General features: G+C 43.6%; 1 protein-coding gene across 1 annotated transcript; it reads right to left on the bottom strand.

Annotated features, from left to right (window-relative positions):
- Positions 1–14,990: 14,990 nt before the first annotated feature.
- On the bottom strand, positions 14,991–16,830 carry LOC101545218 (C-C motif chemokine 2-like). Its single transcript, XM_004608573.2, has 3 exons — positions 16,755–16,830; positions 15,658–15,772; positions 14,991–15,099 (listed from the first exon to the last, which is right to left on the bottom strand). The coding sequence occupies exons 1-3, from the start codon at positions 16,828–16,830 to the stop codon at positions 14,991–14,993; spliced, it is 300 nt and encodes a 99-aa protein (XP_004608630.2).
- Positions 16,831–17,413: the final 583 nt, after the last annotated feature.

The following is a 17,413-nucleotide window of genomic DNA, read 5'->3' as shown; positions in this document are numbered from 1 at the left end:
GCTCCCCTTGTGGTCCCTTGAGCACCATCAGGAGTGATCCCTGAGCACAGAGCCTGGAGCAAGCCCCAAGAACTGCCAGGTGTGATCTAAAATACAAAAAATAAATTTAAAAAATTAAGCAATTGGTAGAATAAATTGGTTGATTCGGGATTTAGAATTGTTTAAAAATGTATAAAAGGAGATTTTTCTAAGGGACACAACATCTTCTCTGAATTGATCTTTTTCTCATTCACAACATACATATTATCACTTTCCTTTCTCTAGAACTGTTCAGAGTTAAGAAACTTTCAGAGTTCTGGACAGTAGTCTCTCATCTGTGATCTTTTTTCTGTTTCATTTATTGGGGTGGGATGAGGGGGATTCTCCAGCATTGTTCTGAGTCCGGGGCACATTTCAGTTGATACTTTCCCCTGTGTTGTGGTAATCTTTAGTAGAGTGATGCCAGAGACCCTCTGGGTCAGCCTGGTGTTTCTAGGGGCAGGGGAGATGGTGCAGTGTTGAGGGCGTTGCACATGCAAGGCATGCTGCTACCCGCTGTTGAGCTATTTCTCCCAGGACTCCTTCTTTTTCTTTAAATAACAGCAGGGACCAGAGAGATAGCTCAAAGGACTGGAACATATGCCTTGAGTGTACCAAGACTTGGTTTTGATCCCAGACATCTCTCTAAGCTCTGTCCCCCAGCACCATCAGTTGTAGTCCTGGAGGCTTCAGCACTGCTTCACTGGGCAAGCACTGCATTAGACAACCCCCAAATCTCTATAGATTCACATAAAACAGAACTTTATTTTATTTTAGTTTTAGTTTTGGTGGACATGCCAGCTGTGTTCAAGGCTTATTGCCTCTGCTCAGAGATAACTCCTGGAGGAGCTCAGGAGATCATGTGCCATGCCAGGGCAGAACCAAGTTGACTATGTGGAAGACAAGCACTGTGGCCCCTGAACTAACTCTTCAGCCCCGACTGAATGCGTCTCTTCTTCTTACACATCTCACAGCCCAACATAGATCAACCAGGAAGCACCTTCCCTTAATCACTGGGGCAACAAAGCTTCTCACATGGCTTTGGTTCTAGGAAACAGATAAGGAAGAACATGCCAAAGGAGAGGAAAGTATGAGATGGAAATTCATGGTCAATATTAACACTATAACACTCTATCTCTATAATCATGTGTTTTTTCAAAGAAAAAAAATAACGAAACCCATAGCTATGTTGTCTATTCCAGCGTTTAACATTAAACATTTGCTCACTGAATTCATTTATGCAACTAAATATCTCCTATTGTTTCAGAAAATGTTAGTAAAATAAATTAAATATTAAACTTACTAGCATAATTACTCACTGTTTTTTACAGATATTACTCAGAAAAACTAAATTTAAGATTGACTTTCAATTGATAACTTACCCCAAATTAATTTGACTCTATGGATCTATAAAGCTTCTGCCATAACATTTTGTTTATGGTAAAATGAAAAATTATAGATTATTGTTTTTTCTTTTCCTTTTCTTTATTCCCCAATTATCAAAGAAAAAGAAGTTAGCTTATTTTAGATTGAAAATTTAAAATCAAACTATAATCAAATTTCTCTTCTGCCACCTAGGAAAGACTTACCTGGTAATATCTCTAACACTTAATAATAGCATAAAATCCTGGAGATGCCTTTCTTTAAAAATTTGGAGTTTAGAGTGTGAGATATTAGGTATCAAGTAAAGGCAAATAATCAACTGAAGATAGAGTTATGAGATTATAAATTCATAAATTAAGGATAAAATCAAGAAACTGGGCTTTTTTGGGTCTATAAATAGATTTTTAAACAGAGGGGGAATCAGAACCTCAGACACCATCAATGTTTATTCTATAAATAAATGTCTTCTGAGTTAACTCTGCTTCAAATAAATGATATTTTGTGATATTTAGAGTTCTTGGTTTTCCTGCCTGTGGAGCCTAAAAATTTCTGTTTTAAAAATTCCTTAAAATTTCCACTTAAAAATGGTTTCCTTATACCTTAATTATACTGTATTTTTCAGTTATCAAAACAACACAACTATATCCCTGCAATTTCATTTTTATTTTTCCTTAAATTTCTAAGAAAGCCACAAGTAACTTGGTTTTTATACTACAGATAGCATATCTTGATATTTATCTGATTTCTGAATTTCACTAAATAATCTGAGAAACTCTGTAAAACTTGGGCAGTTGCATGCTTACTACAACAGAACTGGAAATAAGAATGAATGATTTTACCATAGATGCCTAGGGTCAGTTCTGGTTTTGAGAATGCATTCCCACACAGAATGCATTTCACAGAATTCAACTGACAATAGTAATTGCTCATACAAAGAAGTAGATGAGAGATTTTTTTTTCTTTTTGGATCACACCTGGCAATGCACAGGGGTTACTCCTGGCTTTGCACTCAGGAATTACTCCTGGCGGTGCTCAGAGGACCATATGGGATGCTGGGTATCGAACCCAGGTTGGCTGCGTGCAAGGCAAATGCCCTACCCGCTGTGCTATGCTCCAGCCCCGAGATCTTAATTACCAAAGGTAGCCTAAACATTCTGAAGTAACTGAAGAAAAGAAAATAAACAGAATTGCAAGTTTAGCACAAACATCTGATCACTTAATTTTTAGTAATGGTTGGTTATACATTTCAAATTATATAAGCATGTGTATAGATGGCCACTTTAATGGTATATTTTATTTATATATTGTTTTGAAAAACTCATAGCATCTTCATAAAGGACTCAGCCAAGTAGTTGTCACAGAAAAAAGATCTGATAGAGAATGGAGAGACAATAAGAAGATGAAGCACTTACTTGCTTTGCATGTAGCTGACCTGGGTTTAGTCACTCTCACTGTATATGGGGCCTTGAGCACCGCCAAGAGTGATCCCTGAGAACAAAGTGAAGAGGAAGTCCTGAATACCACTAGGTGTGCCCCGCCCTTAATTCAAAATAATTTATTTTGTATTGCTTGTTATGAATAAGGCTCTCTTGTTAAGAGAGTCTCTTGCCCCTACGCCCGGCTGTCTTCCCTAGGGCCCCTCAGAGGGGGTGGGCTCCAGTTTCCCTCCCCACCCGGAGCAGAGCTCCCGCAGCCAAAGACCTCCGGAGCCTAGCTACAGCCATGCTCAAGGCCCCTTTCCACACATTTGGACGAGCCGCACGCATGAAGGAACCCAGGTGTGTGGGACCCGGGCTGAGACCTCCAAGCCTGCTCGGATGATCAACGGGATGATAATAATAATAGTAATGAATAATCTGCTAAAAATGATCCAGAAAGGTTTCTTAGAGGAAAGTGTGTGACGATCGTTGTATTTCCCCCTGGAGTCATTAAGACCTTCTATAAGAGATTAGTAACATATTGTTAAAGTTGAGCCTTGTGTGGTGTGCTACTCTTGGTATATCCGTGGTGTCAAGTATGAGATGTCAGTTGGCCACATTCTTGTCCAGGAATAGATCCACTTATGGGTAAGGCTCATCTGAGTGTGTGGAGAGCAGCCATGAGCATAGAGGCGATTGAGTTCCAGAAGTTTTCTGCTGCCAGGACTGACTCCGTGGGGTGGGGGGGGGGGATATCACCCACCGCCCTCCAGATTGCCCTAAATGAAACAACCTGGTGTGGGGTCTGGAGGCATGTCTATCATGTCTCGTTCTGTGCTCTCTTCTGAGAGATTTATTGTTGAGTCTCTGGATCATGGCTGTTATACAACGCCAGAGACAGCTTGTGGGTATGACTATCAAGCTGCAGGGAAATAGGGGGAGATGGGGGGAGGTCACCCACTCCCTAATTAGTTGATCCTGGAGTTTTCAGTCACAAGTCTCGTATACCTAAAGCCAGAGAGTTTTATTGTTGCTTTTTATTAGAATCTGTGGCCTGTGTTTATTGTTGAGTTTTCCCTGCCTTGCTAGCCTTTGAAGATTTGTCTATGTAAGGAAAAGATGAATTTGGGGGGATGGAAAGAGAGGGGTGTCTTGATTCATGTGGCAAGGATCAAGTTCACCCTGGGGAGCCTAAGGAGCCTTGGAGGGTGGAAGGGTCCCCAATTTAAAGACTCAGAGAACCCCAAGACTGTGCCACTATGAGGTGGCAGGGGGCAGGGGTGAGGGGACACAAGGATGAGTTGTCTGTGCCTGGACAATTCCAAGACTCTGTGTGAGCATAATAAAGACTGTCACATCCTCCCTCGAAGGTCAATGTATTAGTTCTCAAGAAAACCGGGTGCCTAACAGGGTCCTCTGATGAAAAAAAAATGATGAAGTGAAGACGTGAGAATTTGGAATCACTGTCTGAACCTGTTTGGGCTGCGAGAGACAAGGGCTGCTGAGGGCCCTGTGACATCGTTGCTGGAGGATGTTGGAGGATGGCGCCCTGTCACAGCAGCGTGAGATACTAGCACCTAGGAAGTGGCTCCAGGGGGAGTGTGGGGCACTTGGAAAGTCCAGTGGCTAGGCACTTGGCTTGCAGCTGACCTGGGTTCAATCCCAGGCACCGCATATCAAACCTGAGTCAGCCAGAAGTGATTCCTGAACACAGAGGAAAGAAGGGAGGTAGGGAGGGAAGGTGGGAGGAAAGAAGTGAGGGCGGAAGGAGGGAGGGAGGGAGGAAGGGAGGATGTTTAGAGAAAGGTAGCCAACAGTTACTCTCAAAGCTAGTAAAGAAAGACCACAGCCCCACCTAGTGGCCATTGGGGAAACTTGAAAACTGGTCTAGAAATGGTCAAGGAAGGAGGCGGTCCCATCTGACACCAAGAAACCGGAATTGTTCCTGAGGCACATGTATGCAAAGTTCCAAGGATTTCTAACCATAGTAGTCTGTGCAATGGTAGCCAGTAAACAAGCATCATAAACTGGTGTGATAATGACCTGTCTTAGGGGTCAGCTACTTTCCTCAGATATTAGCTACTTCTTGTCCTCATAGGGGCACCTGTAAAGGTTCTTTCTATAAATGGTGATTCTGGAAAATTCCAGCTCTAGGGGCTGGGTCTAGGATAAGTCAAGTTTTTTGGTACATGGTGTGACACCTCCTGGTTCAAGATGAAGATGTGTACAGTATTAACATATCTCCGGGAAATATACGGCCAAAAGTCTAAAACTGGTTTATATTAGTATTCAAGGGTTTCAGTGAATGCTTGGCCACGGCAGGGAAATCTTCATTAATAGACTCAGGCTGGAACAGTCCCTTTTCAAAGTGCATGAGTCACCTGCAAGACTTAAAAAGGGCTCTGCACAAGGTTTCCCTGTTAAAGAAGACTATAAGATTAGCTAAATACATTTAAACTTTCACTAAGTGGGAAGCATACAAACCATAGGAATAATTCATATTCCTGAGAAGAAGGGAATGAAATAAAGATACAATGCCATGTACAAAAGGTGGCAGTGGGAAATTATCTAGGGGCTCTTCTAAGGACTTCAGGGTCAATTTTTAATAATATGAATGTTGGTAATTTTGAGGTAGGATGAGGCATTGGTTAACCCAAGTCCTGCTTCCTGATCAAAGGGGTAGCCCTACTTTAATGCATTTCCTCCTTTTTTGATAATAGCTCTGAACATAAATCATTCAAATAAATAATAATTTCTATAATGGCAAAGGTTTTAAAAATGATCATATTTTAAAATATTAATGTATAATTCCTTAGAATAGTAACCAACATTGATCAGCATATGTTAATCTTTTGGAAATTTCATATAATTTTAGATCACCCATACTGACACTCATATATGTTAAGGTTAAAGTTTTCTCGTTATGTGACAATGCTTCCCATGCAGTACTAAATAGACCTAATTAATATGTATTTCTCCTCCCCAAAGAGGAGGAAATAATTATTATGGGATATCTTAGGAGCTCTTCTAAGACCTCCCATATTTACTATCTCTTTTTAAAATTAAAAAATTATATTGTTTTGTTCTCTTGTGGGTAGGAGGGTTTGGGGACACACCCAACAGTGCTCAGAGACTACCCCTGGCCCTGCACTCAGGAATTACTCATGATGCTGCTTGGAGGACCATATGGGATGCCGGGTATCAAACCTGAGTCAGCTGCTTTCAAGGCAAACACCATACCTGCTGTGCCTGCTGGCCCTGTGATTTTGCTTGTTTTGATTTGAGGGTCACACCTTGCAGTGCTCAGGTGTTACTACTGCCTCTGCACTTGGGGTTCACTCGTAGCAGAGCTTAGGGGACCATGTGCTGTGCTGGGAATTGAAACCTAGGTTATCAAGTGCAGGACAAATGTACTATTTCCCTAGTTACAAGATTTTATTTGTTAGAATTTTAATTCCTAGGAAGTTTGTCTCATAGGTATTAAAAATGTTTAAAACATACAAATCACTATAAAACAATGACTAATTACCCATTTATGCAAAATGGTAAAGATCTCCAAACTGCAAATAAAACTACAAATAGGTTTTCTTAGATTTGATAATAAAACCAGCATTAAAGAGATATTTTAATAACACATGTCCTCATATAATAGGGAGACAAATCAAACAACTTATTGTCTTAAAAGGCTCATCACAGTAATTTTTGTCATTAGAGCAAAGGAAAATTAATATCTGATTTTACACAAATATACCACAGATATTAAAGCTTAAGATCTTCACACAATTAATTGCCTATCCAGCTTGACCACACATAAAACTTCCTTTCCTAAAATCCAATTATTAAAACTCTTTATATCCAATGGGACCAGAGAGATTTTATAGGTAAGGCCAGATTCAATCCCAGCATCACATGTGGTCCGCTGAGCATCACCAGGGATAATTCTGCCCTTCTGTCCTACAACTTTTCTGTTTTGTTTTGTTTTTGTTTGGGAGCCACACCGGTGATGATCAGAGGTTACTCCTGGTTCTGTGGTCAGGAGTGCTTGAGACAGTGTTCGGGGGACCATGTGAGATTCTGGGGATCAAACCCTGGTCAGCCACATGCAAGACAAATGCACTTCCCACTGCACTATTGCTCCAGCCCCTTTCTTTTTCTGTTCTCCCCCCAGAACCACACCAGAGAAAGTGCTATCTCACTTCTGCCAGTTCATGATGGTGTTGCAATGTTGCCAGGAGGCAGGGGAGAGGTCAGGCTTAATAAGAGTCTGCACAGTGTGGACCCCAGAGTCTTGCCAGCCAGGGATTACCCAGACCTTCTACCCTCACCCTAGTCAACAGAAGCCTCCTGTGGAGCCTTAGCAGGGTGGGAGGCACCTTTGGGAGCTCACGTTAGTGCTGGAGCTGGAGCCACTGTCTGGATCTTGGGTTGGGTCTTGCCTGAAGCCTCGGTTTGATTCTTGGTTTGAACCTTGGTGTTTGGCCACAAGACTGGAGACCCCAAGCAGTGCTGCACGAGCCTTTTCCCCAAGTCTGGGGCGAGCAATGCATGAAAGTTGACAGATTTTGCAACTGTTGCCCTGTGAGATGACAGGCTTGACCTGCTTAGGCTTCCTGGGGTCTCAGTGGCCTCGGAGCGGGCACTCATGGCCATGGCATTGTGGGCCCCATCGACTTCAGGTCCATCGGGTGCTTCTAGGCAAAGCACATGTTCCTTAGGAATTTGAGGTCCTCCTTTAAAAGGCTCTTATCTCTGTGACCAGGGTTTCTGAACGCCATTTCTGTGCCATTTTCGAAATTGGTTGTGTGTAATTGGTTCTTAGACTTGGCCATGTCTCTACCACAATGTCCCAATCGCTGAAACCTGAAGAGAAAGGAAAGACTTCGAAGCATGAAAAACAGCTAGATCCTAGCGCTGTAAATGACGGGTTGCAACTGAAAACAGTTTAAGAATCCCTAAACCTAATCGCTAAATTTTGAAAATTTTTATTCACCATCACTGTCACTGTCACTGTCATCCCATTGCTCATCGATTTGCTCGAGCAGGCACCAGTAACGTCTCCATTGTGAGATTTGTTGTTACTGTTTTTGGCATATCGAATATGCCTTGGGTAGCTTGCCAGGCTCTGCCGTGCGGGCGAGATACTCTTGGTAGCTTGCTGGGCTCTCCGAGAGGGGCAGAGGAATTGAACCCGGGTTGGCCGCGTGCAAGGAAAACATCCTACCTGCTACGCTATCACTCCAGCCCTTTATTCACCATAACATCCCAAATTATATTTAAAATAGCTGGATTAGCTAAGATTCCATAAATTATATTTTAATTTTTCCATTCAGATGTCAAATAAAACACAATATAAAAGAAAAGGTACACACATCAAATAGAAAGGTAACCTCTTTAGTTTTCATTATATCTTTTATACAAGTACTAATCTTAAGGTTTAGGGCCACCAGTAATTGTAAATTGTGAGAATTTTTATTTATATACTTTAAAAATTGCCCCAGTCACTTATTCTCTGTTACTCATGGATCCTAATTCACTTGTCTCATTTTGTTTTCTATGTTCATTTTGTTTGTCTGTTTTCCTCTGGGGACTGGGTAGGGGTCGGGTAGTGGGTTTGAGCCACTCTTACTTGTGCTCAGGGTTTATTCCTGGCTGGGTACTTAGGGATCACTCCTAGTAATGCTAAGGAGATGTGGTGCAAGCCAGGGATTGAACACGCGTCAGTCACATGCAAGGCAAACACCTTACCCACATACCTTCTCCCCAACCCTTATATCTGTGGTTTTGAACACAGGGCATAAAGGGTTTGAAAACTCAAGAGAGCCCCTTGAGCTCACTAAAACCTTGGAAACCTTTCAGTATTACTGGAAAGACCACAAACATATGGTCAGAATTTAAGTTAAAAAACAAAAACAAAAAACCATATTGACTAGCCCACATATTCCTACATTATTTCTTTATCTTTTAAATTTATTTAATCATTTACCAGTGAAAAATATGGATTGAGAGCTCTCTTGTGTCTTTTAGGCTCAAACACCAATTTGAAAATCAATTTAACTGTAATCCAACAAAGCCATAAATGTTTTATTTACTTACCCTAAAGAGCCAAAGTTCACTCACCATATAAGACAGCAAGTGGAAAACTTGGAGCGTTACACTACAAACCATGATCAAACTCACCTACGTTACCACTCTTGCCTTTTATTCAAGGGCTGGGGCGCTAACACAGCGGGTAGGGCGTTTGTATGTGGCCGACCCAGCTTCGACTCCTCTGTTCCTCTTGGAGAGCTCGGCAAGCTACCGAGAGTATCTTGCCTGCACGGCAGAGCCTGGCAAGCTACCTGTGGCGTATTCGATATGCTAAAAACAGTAACAACAAGTTTCACAATGGAGACATTACTGGTGCCCGTTCGAGCAAATCGATGAGCAATGGGATGACAGTGACAGTGACAACAGAAAAGAAAACTTAGATCCCACAATACAGAAAGCTTAGAGGTAAATATAAAACATGTTTGGTGTAGGATAACTTAGTCTCAAGTAGTTTAGGTTTATTGGGTTGTTCCCATCACAGTGCTCCCTTTGCTCTCTGTTTATTTGTAACTTCTTTCTTTGTGCTTGGTTGACTTGAAAATATTGTTTTTCTTTTCTCCTGAAATTCTTTGTTTAGCATATTCAGAGCAATGACCTTTTTTGTATGGGCTCAGGAAGACAATAGTAAATGCTATGGTTTTGTTATGTGGGAGTCATTTGACTCTAAATGATACTCTCCTCCTGGGCATCTGTTCTCTCGACCTAAGCCTCTCAGTTGCCCTTACTTCCTAGCACCCCCAAAAGCAGGGTCCCAACGAGGGACTGGATGGACCCAGGGCAAGCGGTGAGCTATGTGCTACCCTGGCATGGAGATGGGCCTGGCCAAAGTGCCTAATGCTTAACTATAAGTTAAGAGCTTGGTCATGGACAGATGCTGTCATGATCCAAAAAGTAATAACCATATTTACACCCTGCTAGGGTTAGGAATGATTAATTTGGCCTGAGCTCTGTAGTTTGAGTCTGTGGCAAGATGTTCCTATGAGAGCTGCCCTACAAGCTTCAATGTATCTCTTACTGTGTCCATATAAAAAACAACTAACGGAAAAAAAACACCCTAAGTGGTATTTTGCCTGAGGGCCTTCAGGAAGGGCTTCCTTATGCTGCTTTTGCTTCCAGACCAGGTGGAGCTTGGGTGGGGAGGGCAAGGTAGAGAGATTATGAATCGGGGTGGAGCAAGACGTCGAGAGGGTGGAGTCAGAATCCAAGAGAGGAAGTGGGAGGTAGAATCCAAGGGAAGTAGTGAGAGTCTGAATCCAGAGGGCAGAATCCAGAGAGTTGGGATTAAGAAATGAGGGCCAAGGAAGGAAGAATGTGTGAGATGAAAGAGAGGAGAGATTGAATAAACGGTAATCAGCAACCAGCCTGGTCCTCGTTTTTCCTTCGCCTGCCCATCATCTACAGCCGTCCTGATCCTGTCCATACACAGCGGCTCAAGAGCACCGAACAAACATGGGTGGTGAGGGAGAGCTGCCCTGAGAGCCCGCGAACATACATCCCTCATGCTTGGGGGTATTTCTTTACAGTTTTCCAGGGTCATATAGATAGTAAAAGGGATGTAGCATATGCCTTGCATGCAGCCTATCCTGGTTCTATTCTGGGCACCAGTTAGTCCCCTGAGCCTGACTAAACGTGGTCCTGGAGGTCTCACTGGGTGTCCTAGATAATCCCCAGCTCTGTAGGATCCAAGCACGGTGTCCTCAGGCCCTTACACCAAAGTGCTGGCCTGGTTGGCTGTGAACTGTGTTACCCCCCACACCTGAATCTCCTGGGTACTAGTCCCGCTCCAAAACATTTACAAATTTTTAATTAAGAAAGAGACAACATTTTTCTCGGGGCTGGAGTGATAGCACAGCGGGTAGGGCGTTTGTCTTGCATGCGGCTGACCCGGGTTTGATCCCCAGCATCCCATATGGTCCCCCAAGCACCACCAGGAGTGAAGAGCCAGGAGTAACCCCTGTGAATCGCTGGGTATGACCCAAAAAGCAATAAAAAAAAAGAGAGAGAGATAACATTTTATTCACCCCCTGCTTTACAGACAAAACTAAAAATTGCAGCAACATAAATATAAACCATGAACAAACCTTAGCTTGTGAGAATAAAGTCACAAAAGGAAGCTTGGGTGAATAAGTGGAGTGGGAGAAGCAGAGGTTGGGGTGAAGGGAGGGGCTAGAAGGAAAGGTGGGGAGAAACAGAGGGACATGAGGAAGGGAGAGGGGCTAATTGTAGCATGTTTGCAAATGCTGATTTCCTTAGAGATCTCTAGAATTTTCCCTCAGTGAGGCTACTAGAGAAGTATGGTTTTCTTTGGAGGACTCAAGCACCAATTGTGAAATGTGTCTCATTGTCTTTGGGGGATCCAATGGCCTCTTTTTCTAATTGGGCATGCAAACAGACTAATTTACAGATTTTATAGCCCTCCCACTGGGGCCAACATAGTTTGGTGTTATCTTCTGTCATCTATGACCACAATTTTAGTCTTTTAATTGAATGGGCGCCATACAATTGGGCGTATAATTTGCAGGGATACTTGAAAGTGGCCCTGAAGTTGCTCCCTTAGAATTAACTAGCTGATAGGGAATTCCCTTTCCCTGGTTCTATGCCCTCAATTCCTTTCCTGACTCAAGTCTCTTTGCTCTGAGAATAGATCTTACCATATAAAACAACTATTTCCCTAATGTCCTGGTTCTTCTGATTCCAGTGAAACCTGAGGGTGATAAGATGGTCACTTAGTGAAAGAACTCTTCTGAAGATCTCTTTCCTAATAGTTGTGAAATCTGTGGCTCATGAGTGCCCTTATGAATGATCCTTCCCCAAATCAAGCAAAACACTCCAGAAGCCCTGATGTGGCCTGGGGTACAACTTTTTTGTGCAAAAGTGTTGTGCAAGTTTCACCGTGACCCCATCAGAGCCAATAGAGTACAATGGGGAGCATATTCCAGGAAGAATTAGAGAGACAAGAGGGGAACAAGCAGGGCAGGATTAGGGACACCTGATTAAGGATGGCAAGATTAGGGATATCTGATTAGAATGGAAAGATTAGGGATATCTGATTAGGGGTGGCAAGATTAGGGATATTAGGAATGGCAAGATTAGGAATATCAGATTAGGGATGGCAAGATTAGGGATGTTTTATTAGGGATGGCATGGCAAAGGCTTGTTATGAGAGTGGTTTAGGTGGTTCCAGATAACCTGAATGACTTTGACCTTCAGGACTGGATACCAGAATCATCTTAGCATCCTCTCCCAATTTTAATAGCTAATATTCTTGGGACATAAAACAGAAATGCTGACCCACCCGTCTTTGTTAAAAGAGAGTAAAAGGGAAATGGTCTCTGCCATTCTCTGGTATCCTATCAAGTGACTAACTTGAGAAAAGATTTAAAGGAAAGGGAAAGAAAGGTAGGAAAGCCCCCAGACACCTCCCACAGTCTGGGGGCTTCCCTACCTTTCTTTCCCTTTCCTTTAAATCTTTTTTCAAGTTAGTCACTTGATAAGTGGTGTCCTTTGCTTTCCATCTTGACAGCCAGAGACAAGAATCTGAACCTCAGCACCTGCTATAACAAGAAGTTGTCACACCCTTCAAACCGTCAGCCTCAGGTCAGTATGTTTTAGCTTTTCCCAATTCCAGAGACTTCTTCTAGATATTTGAAGGGAGAAGAGGCAGCATTGCAAAAACCTTACAGATTTTTTAAAAAACTAATTCCTTTAAATAAAATTTCTTTACTATTGTCTTCTTAAATTCTCTTTGTGGGAGATGGAGAAATGAATGACTGTGGCCAGTGAAGTCACTTGATTCTTACTCCTGGTTGACTCACCAAAAAATTGTTGCCAGTGAAAGCAAAGGGGAGCATGAGTGGGAGGCGACTAACCACACCAGAGAAAGTGCTATCCCACTTCTGCCAGTTCATGATGGTGTTGCAATGTTGCCAGGAGGCGGGGGAGAGGTCAGGCTTAATAAGAGTCTGCACAGTGTGGACCCCAGAGTCTTGCCAGCCTCACTAAGGCAACTGTCAAGATGCACCTGAAACCCACTTGATCTGCACAGTATGGCAGCTGGTCCCTACCATCTGAATTCAAAGCCAGGATTACAGTCCTTGCTAGAAAGGAAAAAATTCATACTGATCTCTTGGATTTCCTGGATTGATTGCTTATTCTCCCAGGAGGGAAGTTCAGGAAGAGATGAATGATGAAATAATTGCATTAAAGTTTTGTTCAGGAATTAGGAGAGAGAGAGAGGAGACAGAGATGGAGAGAAAAAGAGGGAGAGAGGCAGAGAGAGAGAGACAGAGATGGCCACAGAGGAAGGCCCGTAAGGGAAAGGAAAGCAATGTGCACTTCCAGAGTCCGGATGTGTGAGATTCCATTCAATGGCTCCAGTGCACTAGTTAGCTGGGGGAGTTGGTTATTAGCCTTGGCCAGGAGCTCTCTGTGCACCTAAGTATCCACTGCCAGGATGTTGCCAAGGACTTTGAACTTGATGGTTTTCTTTGTTCTTCTTCATTCGGATCTTACCAGAGCTTTGTTCCTGCTGAATTGTCCTCAGAGATGACCCTGCCTCCAACACTGGGGCCAAGTGTCTTCACTACCAGGCTGGCTCTAGGAAACTTCCTTTTCATTAGGTCCTGGTTTTATGGCTTTCCGATTTTCAGTACTCATGTTTCCCGCCCCCTCACCTGAATGCCTCCTTCAGCTTCCCTTCAGCACAGATAACAGAGAGAGAGATGTATTTTAGGCACTGGTGACTCTCAGAGGCAGAGGGTATCTTGCCTGAGTGATCTGTAGGTCTCCTCCCTGAGTCTCAATGCAAATGATGCTTGTGTTATTCTGGATTCAAGGTAGATTAGCAGGGAGGAAATCCAATGAGTGACAAAACTGATGCAGTAGGGGTGGTGGGGGGAGACATCTGCATAGGACCTGGGATCCTGAGTAAAGAGAGGACTCTGCAAAGGTGGGAAGGATCTGAATCAGTGGCAGAAGGTGAGCCCAGGTCTGGAGATTCAGAGCTGCTTACACCTGACCAATAAGCCTCCTACCCCCCTTGATGTGCAGGTAAGTCCAGTCTGGGCCAAGCCCAGGTTCCATCTATTAAAAACTTGGTCCTGGGAAACATGAGCACTACCTTCTGAAACCAGTCCTCTCCTCCTGCTACTCTCACTTAATCTTATCTTGAAAAGCCACTTTGGATGGGTGCGGGGGGCAGGGCAGGGGGGGGTGGTGATAGTACAGTGGGCAGGGCTCTTGCCTTGCATGTAGCTGACCTGGGTTCAATACCAGAACCCCACATGGTCCCCCTGAGCCCCACCAGGAGTGATCCCAGAGCACAGAGCCAGGAGAAAGCCCTAAGCATTGCTGGTAGTGGCCCTGAAACCACACACACACACACACACACAGTGCCACTCTGAGGCCTGAGAGACAGCTCAGAGGGTGAGTGCATGCTCTGCAGGAGGAAACCTAGGACTGATCCTCAGTACTGTCCATTTCTCTGAACAGTTAGGGTGAATGATCTCTGAGCACAAAGCCGAGGTATCCCCCAAGCAACACCAGGTGTAGCCCAAACACCTCCCTTTCCCACCCCCCAAAGAAACCATCATAACATCACAGTTAAATTTTATCCAAAAATATATTTTATGTGAAAAATTATGAGTCATAGATACATACATACATACAAAAACATCCAATTCTATAGTAATATTATAGCTTCACACAGACATCACCACTTGTAAATTAAAATTATTATATACAGATATCAATACATTTGCATTGATTCTTACAGAGAACTTCTTTGCACTGCAGTGAGGTAGTGTAGAGAGGAGTATTTTGCTCTATGTGGGGGGAGAAAGAGGCAGGAGTGATCTGTCATGTCCAGGAATTTGTATTAAAAAAAAACACCCAATTCCCCAGTGACAGTAGTAACAACTTTGCAAAAGCCAAACATGACTGAAGAAAAACTATGATTCACATTTTACACAGCACTCGTATTCCTTACAATTACAATTAAAATAATCTTGGGACGTCTTGGGAAGGCGGGGGGACATAAATTAGTTGCTCAGATCTTGACTTGGCTTCAGAGCAGGCATTGAGAGTTCAAGGCTTTGGTATTTGGGTTTTCTTCTTGTCCAGGTATTTCATGTATTCCTGAACCCACTTCTGCATGGGGTCTGCACAGATCTCCCTGGCCTTTATGGTCTTGAAGCTATGGGGGTCAGGAGGAAGAACATAATTAGCGGAGTCACCTTGACAGTTCTATCTATAAGTGTCATTTTTTTTTTGGTGGGAAATATTTAGTGCAGGCAATGAACTACGCTAGGGAAGAAAGAGGATGAAAGGGCCCAAGGGGAAGTAGCAGCTTTTCTGGCCTTCTTAGCTCATGAATGAAGGGATTGAGACCTGGGAGTGAAAAGTCTCAATTGACCTGAATTCAGTCATCCTATAAAAGATTTTAAGCATCTTGGGGCCGGAGCGATAGCACAGCGGGTAGGGCGTTTGCCTTGCACGCGGCCGACCCGGGTTCGATCCCCGGCATCCCATATGGTCCCCCAAGCACCGCCAGGTGTAATTCCTGAGTGCAAAGCCAGGAGTAACCCCTGAGCATAGCTGGGTGTGACCCAAAAAGCAAAAAAAAAAAAAAAAAAAAAAGATTTTAAGCATCTGCACTTAACTTCAACTCAGGCAGATAATAACCTCACTGGGTAGTGAGGTTGTGAACAGGGGGCAGAACGGGGGCTGCCTGTGGGTTGTTGTGGTCACTCACATCACAGCTTCCCTGGGACACCGGCTGCTGGTGATCTTCATGTAGCTGACCAGCTTCTCCTTGGAGATGATCATTTTGGCAAATTTGTAGCAGCAGGTTGAGGTATTAACCCCATCTGAATGAAGCAAGACAACAATAAGACACTTTGGAGTATACAGCAGAGAGCAGAAGAGTCAGAGGAAATGAAGCTGCCTTCCCCACCCCAAGTCCAGGCTCTGTCCTTTCAGGGATTCCTTAGAATCTTGGTCTCACTCGTGTGGACAATGAAATAGGAAGGCTCTCTCTGACTGAGAGCAAAAGAGGAACTGATAACAATTCTTGGGAAGAGAGCACTCGGAATATTGAGTCACAGACCCAGGAGAGCCTCCAGTGAGGAGGACAAGGTGAGGAAAATGCAATGATGGTGAAACCCATTCCGGCTCAATACATCTGTCTAGAAGGGAACACCTCAGAGCTGGAATATTGTGCTGACCAGTTTCCCATGCTTTGAGATGAGTATGCAGCACTGATACGAGGAGGAAAGCGGGTTTGTCATAACTAGATAATTTCTGGAAGTGTGGTTTGGAGGGGCTAATCACCCAACTCATCAGTGGTAAGGAAGAACAGCACAGGAAACCTTTGGGGCTAAATAATCGAGTCTGACATGAGCTTTCCTGACACCCGCTACCTCCGCAGTACCACATCTCAGATTGGATCACATGAAGACACCTCAATCCAGATTATGAGTCTCCTCTGCCTTCCATAATCTCTGTAAATGTTTTCACCCCCTCCACCGGAGGTCCCCCTCTCTGATCACCCCACACACACACACCCAATCCCCTAACACTGCTAACAGGAGTCAGTGCAGAAACTTCAGACCAGCTATGTTTGCAGACCTAAGGTCTTACAAGGGGTCTGGGTTAGGGTCCATCATTGGGATTCTTGTCTAGTCTGCCTGGTAGCTGCTGTGTGGCCAGTCCCACTCCTGGTCATCCTCTGAGCCCCCATGTTGGGAAGCAGTGCGAGCTGAGAATGTGGGCGCCCCTTATGCTCTGATATACCACACTAGCCCAGAGATGGGGTGCTGTCCCTTGGAAGGGGAGAGAGGCATTGCTTACTTGGCTGGGCGAGCAGCTGGGTGGTGAGGGTGGCAGCTATGACCAGCAGGCACAGGAGAGCAGCAGAGATCTTCATGGTGGACAGGACGCTGCGACGTCGTCTGAATATGCCGCGTTTCTAGCTGCTTTGTCTGGCAGCTCTGTTTGGGCATTTTATAGAAAGACAGACTGTGGGCTGTTCAGAATGAATCACAGGATGGAGTAATGAATAAATGAATCATCACTCTGCCTTGCATTAGGAAGGGGAAGTCCTGAGTAAGACTGACCCATTTTCCACCCAGATCAGTTTTAAGAGAAGGCCAGAGTTGTGCCCTATAGACCACAGTATGTGACCTTAGCGATTAAATGTTGTGCTATTTGAAAATAAAAAGTTCCTGCCGAGAAAGGAAAGAGGAGTACCAAGGTTAAAGGAATGCAAGGGACTTTCCATTTTTTTTCAAATCCATTTATTCCGCAAAATTCCAGTGTTCAGAAAGAGGCACAGAACTTTGGGTTGTAAAATGAATTTAAGGAAAATACAATCCTTCCCTGCTTTGAATCCTGATAATTTTTCTAAAACACAAAGAGCAATAGAATAATAGAATATGAACAGAAAAGTGGAATCCAGAATTCAGGATCTGTAGAATAAAATTACCTAGAATTGTTGTCTCCATTTTGGT

The sequence above is a fragment of the Sorex araneus genome, chromosome 3 (assembly GCF_027595985.1).
Source record: "Sorex araneus isolate mSorAra2 chromosome 3, mSorAra2.pri, whole genome shotgun sequence".
In the NCBI taxonomy this organism is placed as follows: domain Eukaryota; kingdom Metazoa; phylum Chordata; class Mammalia; order Eulipotyphla; family Soricidae; genus Sorex; species Sorex araneus.
The sequence above is the reverse complement of the archived record's forward strand: the minus strand, read 5'-3'. Positions and strand labels throughout refer to the sequence as shown.